Source organism: Papaver somniferum, chromosome 10 (genome assembly GCF_003573695.1).
Source record: "Papaver somniferum cultivar HN1 chromosome 10, ASM357369v1, whole genome shotgun sequence".
In the NCBI taxonomy this organism is placed as follows: Eukaryota; Viridiplantae; Streptophyta; class Magnoliopsida; order Ranunculales; family Papaveraceae; genus Papaver; species Papaver somniferum.
The window spans coordinates 149,712,826-149,723,418 of NC_039367.1; the positions used below are offsets into that span (position 1 = coordinate 149,712,826).

At 40.5% G+C, this 10,593-nt stretch overlaps 1 protein-coding gene across 1 annotated transcript; it reads left to right on the forward strand.

Annotated features, from left to right (window-relative positions):
* The first annotated feature begins 3,029 nt into the window (after nt 1-3,029).
* On the forward strand, nt 3,030-4,262 carry LOC113316513. Its single transcript, XM_026564676.1, has one exon. It carries the CDS (start codon nt 3,030-3,032, stop codon nt 4,260-4,262), a length of 1,233 nt encoding a protein of 410 aa, XP_026420461.1.
* Nucleotides 4,263-10,593: the final 6,331 nt, after the last annotated feature.

Consider the following 10,593-nt stretch of genomic DNA (forward strand, 5'->3'; position numbering starts at 1 on the left):
TTTCTGAAAAAATGGAATTGGGTTTGTGATTACTGGAAATCCAGCAACACACCCAAATGGAGAATATGCAAGATCTAAGACATAATAAACACTAGAACTTAAATTTATTTATTAATTTCAAGCGAAATACAAGTTACACTCGTGGGTTACAAGGAAACCCTAATCCCTTCTCCCAGCCTATGAATTACAAGGAAACCCGAAAAAAAAAGCGAAATCTAGGGTTACATGAGAAGGAGCTCCGGTTTTTCCTCCTTCCCTTTCTTTCTTTGCGTTCTTAGTTCTCTTTTGATTTTGCGCTTCAATGGCGCAAAATCAAAGCAATAATCCGCCTGTTTTAGGCAATCGACATGATAATCAACCTAGAAGGAATTGGAATCAATCTCGGACAAGACGCGTCTATGTTCCAAGGAACAACGCTGCTAACCCTAATGTTGTAAACCCTAATTCTCCCGAGTTTGGGAAACAACTCGAAGATGGCAATAATAACGCGTTTAGGAATCCGCATGAAGAAGGCAATCATGGCTCGCATAAAGAAGGCTCTTATGCGGCTATATTAAAGAAGCGAACACATGTTTTATCCAAGATCGATGCTGATACACTTTCACATCCTCCCATTCGATCTGCAACTAATAATGATGTTTTGATTAAAATTCTGCGTGAAACTCATGCAAGGATCAAGGTTGTTTGGAGATTTAGCTTGGTAGGGCGTCTGATTTTTTTCAAAACCCTAAAGTTTGAAGATGTTAAACGTGAGTTATTAAATCAATGGAAGCTTGTGGGTTCTGTACAATTTATTCCATGGAAAAAGGGATATTTTGTTATTAAACTGGATAATGCAGATGATCGAAAGCGTGTTAGCTATGATGGTCCGTGGAAGATTAAGTCGGAGAATGGTGTTCAACAGCTAAAAATCCATCCTTGGACGCCCATGTTCGATCCTGAAAAGGATAAAGTTACTAGGGCTGTTGTTTGGGTTTGATTCAATGCTCTTCCAATGGAGTTCTGGGATGAGGAAACAATTTTTTGCATGGCTAGGGGTTTGGGTAAACCGGTTTCAGTTGATCCGCGGACTTTGCGTCATGAATATGGTTATGTTGCCGCATGTTTAGTTGATATTGATTTTTCCCAACCATTGGGAAGAATTCTTGTTGATGGTGAAGAGAATGATGAGATTTTTGTTCAAGAATATGAGATCTTAAACAAGCCGGAATTTTGTGATTATTGTAAGTCTGTTGGCCATAAGAAAACTGATTGCCGAATTAAAAAACTAGATGATTTGCAAGACAAAGCTGAGGTTGAAATCGATCCTGAGGTTATTAAATCTCTTGAAGCTGACATGGATGAGATTAGGAATTTCTGGAAGAAGATTAAGATTCCTAAGAAAAAATATGATGGTAAATGCAATGGAGATGGCGTGGGTGATGATCAAACCATACCGGATACCAACAAACACATTGATGATCAAACAACCAAACCTAGTGATGATTGCACTACAAAGAAGAAACCTTCAATCCTTGAGATTGCTACGGGGAAACATACCCACTTCACTGAAAATAGTAGTAATGGTGAGAAATCTGGTGAAGAAGGCATCAGATCGGTGGCGTACAATGATGGTGCGCCTCAGTCTGAGGCACACAATGATGGTGCGTCATTGTCTGAGAAGCGCAATGATGGTGTTATTCAGACCGGCAATGATGGTGCTACTCTGATCGGAAATGATGGTGTTGTCCAGATAGGCAATGATGGTGCAGCGCAGACCGGAAATGATTGTGCGTCATCTGATTTGCCCGGTTTGCACAATGATAACGAAGATGAGGCGGAGAGTACTCATGTTGATACCGCTAATTTAGAGGAGATTGAGGCTTTCAAAAATTATGAAGCTACAAAAGAAAGATCAAAAAAACTTCTGGTTGATGCTGAAGTTGCAAGGCTTTAGCAAGACATGGCTAGAACTAAACATCAAAATTTACGAAAGAAAGCTATTGAGAAGAAAAAACAAGCTGAGCTGCCGCCAGTTCTTGTTATCACTGAGAGTACTGAGCCTGTAGCAAGCGATAATGTTATGGGTTCGACAACTGATGATACAATAAAGCCTATTGATGATGCAGATGATGCTAGTTTTAGTTCGGCTACTATAACATCGAGAAGATCTACACCAACCAAGTCTTTAGAGAACTTACCACTTTTTAATAGATTTGACACTGGGAACGAAGCGATTGAGGATGTTGAAGTTGAGAAAGAGGAGGACGTTGAGGATTCAGAGTTATCTCAGGATCCAAGACAATCCATTAATATTACAATTGTTGCGGAGGATGATGCTCAAAAATTGGAGTTGCAGGCTTCAATGGATGATGCGAATAGATTGAAGAAGGACAAAGATGCAAAAACGAAGCTAGATGCGTTGGTTAAGAAAGGTGAAAAAGGTGTTAAAATTGCGCCAAAAAAGAAGTCTAATGCTGCTGATGATGAGGAGTCTCAAGGCTTGGCTATCATTGGAAGAAGAGGTAGAAGTAGAACACACAAAAATGCTGAAAAGGGTTCGGCAAGCCCTTCTAATTCGTCAGTTTCTTAATGCGGGTCTTTTATTGGAATGCTCAAGGCTTGGCTAAGGATGGTGCACGGGCCAAGTTGGTGGAGCTTAATCAATTGCACAAACCTTACATAATATGTATTGCGGAACCGCAGGTTAGATGCAATACACGTTTTATTAGGAATTTGAACTTATTTGATTTTTGTGAAGATGTTATTACTAATGAGGTTGATGGAGAAAAAGGTAACATTTGGGTCTTGTGGAGGAATTCCTTGCTAGGCAGGATGTATTGTCCTCTTGAAAACAAGCAATTACTTTGAATTTTTCTGGTAATTTTGTCACGGATGTCCATGCTTTTACCGATGCGGTTGCAAGGTGAAGACTTTGGCGTCAATTAGGGTTGGGTTTTATATCTATTCCGTGGTTGGTGTTGGGGGATTTCAATTGCGTTTTGCGTTTGGATGAGAAGCAGGGTGGAAGGCCGATTAAAGAAATTTATATGAATGAGTTTCGTAGTTGGATCTCTGATAATGGTTTGGTGGAAGCGGATACTATTGGGAAGAAATATACTCGGACTAATTGTTGGAGTGGAATACATAGAATCGTTTCTAAGCATGATAGGGCAGTTATAAACGATGCTTGGTATGATAAATATGCAAACTGGAGATGCAAAGCTTTGCCAAGAATATGCTCGGATCATTCCCCTTTGATTGGCTTTGCTTTTGACAGTCCTAGGCCGAATAGATCTCCTTTCAGAATCCAAAAAATGTGGCTATCTCATCCATCTTTTATGAATTTTGTTGAGGAGAATTGGAGTATAAGGCTGGATGGTGCTCCTCCTTTTGTTTTTACTTCGAAGTTAAGAAGACTTAAGGATGCGCTTAAGATTTGGAACAGAACTGTTTTTGGAGATGTTCAGTTTCGTTTGAGGCAAGCTGAATTGATTCTTGAAACCGAGAGTGATATTCTGGATCAACAAGTTAGTAGTGAGGTACAGTTTTTGAAGGTTGCGGATGCTAGAAATGCTGTTGATGAGGTGCGCACTGAATTGGCGGTCATGCTAAAACAAAAATCGAGAACTTCTTGGTTGGAAGATGGTGATCAAAATACTCGATTTTTCCATAACAGCATCCGCATGAGGAGGAGTCAAAACACTATTTCTAAACTGAAGATTTCTTCTAACTCTACTTTGATTTTGCAGGATGAAACAAAGGATTACATTGTTGATTATTACCGTGCTAAATTCAATGGTGGAGACGTGCATATTGATCCGAGGCTGTTTGAGTATGATCATGAGCGCATTTCAGCTGTTGAATGTGCTTTTATGGATGTTATACCATCTATGGAGGAGGTTAAGGGAGTTGTTTTCCATTTAGGCGCTGATTCTGCACCTGGTCCTAATGGCTTTACAGGTTCTTTGTATAGGCAATGTTGGAACATTATTTCAAAAGATCTCTTTAATGTTATTACAAATTGTTGGGCGATGCGGAAAATCCCTAATGGCATTAACTCAAGTTTTATTGTTCTAATCCCAAAGAATAAAAAATCTGATGCTATCAAAGATTATAGGCCAATTGGCTTAAGCAACTTATTCTTCAAGATCATTACGAAGATCATGGCTACCAGACTTGGTACGGTGCTTAATAAATTGATTTCTGAAGAACAAGTGGCGTTTATGAAGGGAAGAAATATACATGAGAATATTGCTTTGGCGTCGGAGATGATCAATTAGATTAGCGCAGAAAGGAAGCATGGTAATGTTGGCCTCAAATTGGATATCGCCTAAGCATTTGATACGGTTAGTTGGGAGTTCGTAACTGAAGTTTTTCGACAATATGGTTTTTCTGAGGCATGGTATAAGTGGCTGCTTAGTATTCTTAACTCTGCTCGGATTTCCATCATGATTAATGGTTCCCCTGAAGGTTTTTTTAGTATAACTAGAGGTTTGCGCCAAGGTGATCCACTTTCACCTTTGATTTTTTGTTCTTATTGAAGATGTTTTAAGCCGCAATATCTTTAAGTTGTTTTGTTCCACGAAGTATGCATCATATGGTGAGTAAAAAGGGAGTGGCGCCAACACATTTACTCTTTGCGGACGATATTCTTATTTTTTTGCAAAGGTAACCTACATAGCTTGCAGAATTTGAAGGAGATGCTTGGGGTGTATCAACGAGCTTCTGGTCAATACGTTAGCTATGCCAAAAGCAAGTTTTATCATGGTGGTGATACGCAATCTCGTGCTATTTCCATAGCTAACTTTATGGGCATGGAAAGGGCGCTTTTTCCAGATAAGTATTTGGGAATCCAATTAAAACCTGGTATTGTGCGTCATATTCATGTTCGTCAAGTAATGGAGAAGATTCTAGATAAACTAGCAGGTTGAAAGGGTAAGATTTTATCTTTTCAGGCTCGACTAGTTCTGATTAAATCGGTTATTTCTAGCTATTTGCTTCATTCAATGGTTGTGTACAAATGGCCTTGCACGGCTATCAAGACAGTTGAAAGGGCCATTAGAAATTTTTTGTGGTCAGGTGATGCGGAGAAACGTAAGCGGTTTTATATGATGATTTGTGCCGCTCCAAGCGGGAAGGTGGTATTGGTCTTAAGAAGCTAGTTGATGTTAATAGAGCTATGCTTATGAAGTTGTGGGTTTCAATTCGTGACTCAAACAAGACTTGGGCTATATTTTTGAAGGCAAAGTACTTCAAACTAAATGGCAATTTGATTGATTATAAATTGGGTTCTTCGGTTTTTCCAGGAATCAGATTGGTACATAATTTTGTGCAAAAACATACGCTCTCAATGATAGGTAATGGGGCTAATACTTCCTTGTTCTTTGATAATTGGTGTGCTGATTTTTCAACTGCGAAGAGGCTTGGCATCACTACCAAAGGCCCTAATTATTTTAAGGCCAAGGTTAGTGATATCATTGTTGATGGTGCTTGGGTTATCCCTCCAAAGACAAGGGCTTTGATGTTACGTTGTAATATTGATGTTGATAACTTTCCTATTATCGGTGGCGGAGAAGATTACAAGATTTGGGACTTGGATAGTAAGGGAGTTTTTTCTGTCAAGTCTGCCAAAGCCGCAATTAAGACGCCTGCAGAAGTTGTGCCAACTGTGGCTCTTTTCACTAGAAGTGTGGTGCACCCTACTTTGAGTGTGCAATATTTGAAGTTATGGAATAAACAATGTTGTGCTACTGAAGATAACATCATTAAGAAGACTGGCAGGGAGATTCCTTCAATGTTCCGCGGTGCAGAGAAAATTGCGAAGATGTCAGCCATATCACTTGGCATTGCAAAATTTCTAAGAAGATTTGGGGTTGGGCGGCTGATATTTTTAAACTAAAACCGAATGAGGATCTTGTGGCCTCTTACAAGGTTGCAAAAGGGCGTAGTAGGATGATAAAATATTTGTGGCTTGTTGCAAATCTTGCAATAGTTACGGAGTTATGGAAGCTGCGCAATAAGGCTTATTATGAGAACATGCGTGTACGATGGATTGAATTTAAGGTACGGGTTCATCAGGTAATTCGTGATAACTCAATTATAATGAAGAGCCACATGTACAACACCTTAGATGATTTGCGTATTTTGAATTTCTTTAGAGTGAAGCACAGATCTTGCAAGAACTCTGTTGCAATTGAAGTTACTTGGATGCCGCCTAATCCAGGAGAGCTTATGATCTGTTGTGATGGTGCATCACTTGGCAACCCGGGCCAAGATGGTTCTGGTGTAGTTTTTCGTGATTCTAACTCGGCAGTTCTGGGAGTTTTGTGTGTTGGACTGGGCTGGAAGACCAACTACTATGCTGAAGTGTGTGCGGTTATCTATGGCGCAGTTGTTGCTCAAAGGTGGAATGTCAAAAATCCATGCGTCAGATCGGATTCAATGAGTTGCATATTAGCTCTTCAGAAAGGAGAGTTTCCGTGGCAACTAATGCAGAAGTGGAGAATGGCGAAGATTTTCTACAACAATATTATCTATGTTCATAGATACAGAGAGGCTAATTTTTCAGTTGATGCCTCGGCCAAACAAGCATGTTTGTTGGCTGAGGAAATTTATGAGTTTTATGAGGGTCGGCCAGGTTTCATTCAGTCTGTTGAATGGCCTGGAGAGGTTTATTTTCATTTCAAATAGGTCTTATTGGCGTGCAGCCTACCGGCTTAGCGCTAATATAGCCTAGTCCCTGTACAGTTTCGCTTTTTATTTTATTTTTAAGTTGACCGAGTAAAAAAAATAATTACAAAGAAACCCTAACTCTCTCTCTCCCATATGCTAGACCTTTCCCCCTCCAAAGGATCTCTCCCTTTACATTGTCCAAAGATCTCTATTTATAGGCCTAAGAAACCTTAGTGGCATACAGCTCATATCATATCGCCGAGGTTACTTTATGCTTCGCCCGGAGCATATTTCATAAAGTTTTTCCCATATTTCGCTGTCTTCACGTGGTCTTGTCGGGACACCTATCCTTTTTCTTGCGCCCTACTGCTCCTACTTCGTGGCTTATCTTCTTCGCCAAGTAATCTTTTCGTGACTTCGCCAAGTAATCTTTTCGTGACTTCACCTTAGTATCTTGGTGGTCCTTCTACTTTATTCGGGGTGGAGAGTTATCTCGCGCTTGGGATTTGTATTTCGCCTTCTGATGTTGACTGATTTGACAGGTCACTGACACGGATCTTTAACTAGGATTTCCTTACCTTACTTGGTATGACACGTGACAATCTTATTTCGTGTACCTACATTTTTCCTTTTCTTATTCTGTCCAAGTTGCTGCGAGGATGGAATAAGAACCGTTTCAGTTTCCTTAATCGTCACGTTCTCCATACCCATAATTCCACTTGGCCACGTTCCCTGGGTAACCGTCCGTCATCGGTCACCTTTACTTCGATCATGCCGCTTCCCAGTTTTACCGGTCCCTTCTTCTTGATATAAATACACTTCTCCACCCTTACTTGAGTTTCTTTTCAGCCTCTTCCAATCTCTGCTCTTTTTTTGTTTGATCTCTGCTCTTATTTTTACATTATTTTCCCGAAATCCTCTACTTTCTTCATCACCATGTCTCCGAAAGGTGTTTCTGCATCTGCTTCACTTAAAACTCTCGAGGAATTTCAAGTCGAACTCCAGGAGTTAGGTTTAACCTTAACTCCAGCTTTTGATTCTTCCCCAGATCCCGCTGTTCTTGCTACCCAAAAGATGGAATTGAACTACCGGTGGCTTGGTTCGAACACTTGGTTTTCTGATAAGGTGATAATCTCTCTAGGTTAGTTGAGAGCGGGACTATCTTTCCCCTTGTATGATCCTTCAAACCCCATTTTCTTGGAGATTCTCGGTAGGTTGCAGTGCGGGGTTTTCTAGCTTACTGGTAACGCGATTCGGATCACCAACGAGTTCAAAGTCCGTTCTCGCGATGGTATCTCGCAAATCCCTTCTTCAGCGGACGAATTTAATTCCTTGGATTTCAACATAGACTCTTTCATGCACAACTATTCAACTATGTTTACAAGCACCAGGGAGCATCAGGAGTGGGGTCTTGAGCTTGTTAGGAAGGTGGTTTCTCCCCCCCTTAAGGAGCTTCTACTGAATGTGGATTCCCAACTTCGTCTCTCTGTTGATGACTGGGTGAAGTTTCCTTTAGTAGTTGGTGGTCCCTTCGTCTGGGGTTACGACGAAAAGGGCTTTCCTCGTAATGGTCCCCTTCCTAGACATTGTTACCTCGCGGGATGTGAACCCTGGAGACTTCGCTGGACTGTTCCTAGCGAGGTATGATTTTTCCTACTTGTATCATTTGGTACTATCAATTGTACTTATGTTTCTGAATTCATTTTAGTATGTGATGCCTGCTGCCGGTCTTGTCAAGGCGCGACAGGATAAGAAAGTGGTCGCTAAGAAGACTCCCTCTGAACAGGTATCATTTAGAAAAAATGAAGCTCTCCCCTATCTCCTTTCCACCTAATTTCTTACCTCTTCCCCCTATCGGCTAGTTCTGGCCGTTTCTTCTCTGTCGTTTTCTCCCAACGTCTCTCGCAACGGCTACTTTTGGCCGCCGAGAATCTGATTCTCACCGTTTAACTCATCCATTATCTGATTTATGATTTCTACTTTCAATTTCAATACCCATTCATGAATACTACTCACAGGAATCACGACTGCACCTGCAATTACATTACTCAAATCACATGAATCACTCAAAACATACAAATTTCAAGACTCTCTCATCTCACTCAAATCACAAAATTCACCCATGTAACACAAATCACATTCTCAGGAAGTAATACCCTAATCCATAACATCTTACCTGGATTATCTTGTTCTGCGAATGGAAACATCACCACAATTTTCCATTCAATTAAAAAATTCCCCTCCACTGGGATTCTCTTTCTATCTGAGTTCTGTTCTCATCCTAAACTTTCTCCCTGTAATGTTGTTGATTTGAAAAAGTTCTTCTACATTCTAAGCTACCACAAAATACCAAATAAAAACCTCAAACTAAGCATCTTAAGCAAAAGTGCAGATTCAATTCTAGACTATTTCTCTCAATTCAAACTGATAAGGTACCCAACTTTCTATGTTGCTTTGAACATCTGCTGGAAACCTGCTAGCTTGAATTCTGGTATTTTCTTGTCTCTAATTTAGCTGTTTTGCCTGAAGGTAAGACTTTAACCCTAATCTCCTTTAGGCCTATAAGCATGTATCTCTTCTACCCTAGTCATCTGATTTCCATTTTCCCTCATTTTCTTGTACTTACTTTCCTCAAGGTTTGCTAGTCCTGCTATTACTTCTAGCCATGATTATAATTTGAACCTTGTTATCTACCAGGCATTGTCATTGTGGGGAAACTACTCAGACGGTTACAATTCTACTCATATAGATTATTTGCAATGCACTTTGATCTCATGCATTAATAGTATTAACATGCATTCTGAATTAACCACAATTACACATATTCAAAGACCTATTCTTTCTTTGGTTCCCAATATTGAAGCTTGGTCTCAAACAAAAAATGAAAATTACTGTCTATTTGTTACTACTAATTACACTATGTGCAGCACTTTGGAAACTACCTGGATAGATTCCTCCTCCAGTTGCACTAGCAGCATCCCTTATAGCTCGAGCTATTACATTTATGTACACCTGTGCTACAACCATTGCATCAGCTCCTGGTGGCAATGTATCTTCAGCTGGCATTTCAGGGAGTTAAGGTTCTTCTCCTCGCATTGCATTGGCCTTTGCAGACCTGTATATCTATCCCACAACCCTAGAATCAACACCAGGGATCAAAGGATCATCTCTAAGAACTTCAAGTGGATATGTAACTTCGCCAATTCCAGTCTGGGAGATTTCGACCACATCCTGAGCCATCAGCCTAAGAGTGGGTGCAAGCATAAACAAATTTGGGAAAAATATCTTTCCAGGAGTAGGAGGACGAGTAGCATTAACTCGAATTTGCTCCTTGGTTTGGTCAGGGAGTGGGGCTGCAAAGAATCCATGCTGAGTTCCACCACATACGATTCTCTCATCATCCACCAGTACAATCCCCTCCCTTACCACTCGTCGGCCCTGTGTGGGATGAACAACAAACAAAACCCACCCATCCTTTACACCCACAAGATCCCCATTCTCAACTCGGCCTTTATCAAGCCTCTGTGGTGGTCTCCCAACTCTGGTGGATGCATGCATAACCATTCCCTCAGCACATCCAATTCCACCTCCAGTGCTTGCTCTTTCAACCCCAAAACCTTCTCTTTCATGCATTGCACCAGAAAGAGAGTGCAGTTGATTCTCATTATACCCAGAAAAACCTTCAGATACAATTGCAGTAGGAACCTACAAATTTCAATTATCAAATCTCGAAGCATCCCCAAATTGATCACATACTTTAAATATCAAATCTTACTCAACACCAATTTGAAGTACAGAAAAACTAACCTGTTCCACGGATTCTCCGACTCGGGCTTTGTTATGTGGTTCACCTTGTACACGCTCTTGGGAACTCTGACCTTTTTCCATAACTTGAACTCTCAAAGAAAACTCTCTTACGGAAATATCTTTAGACAGGGG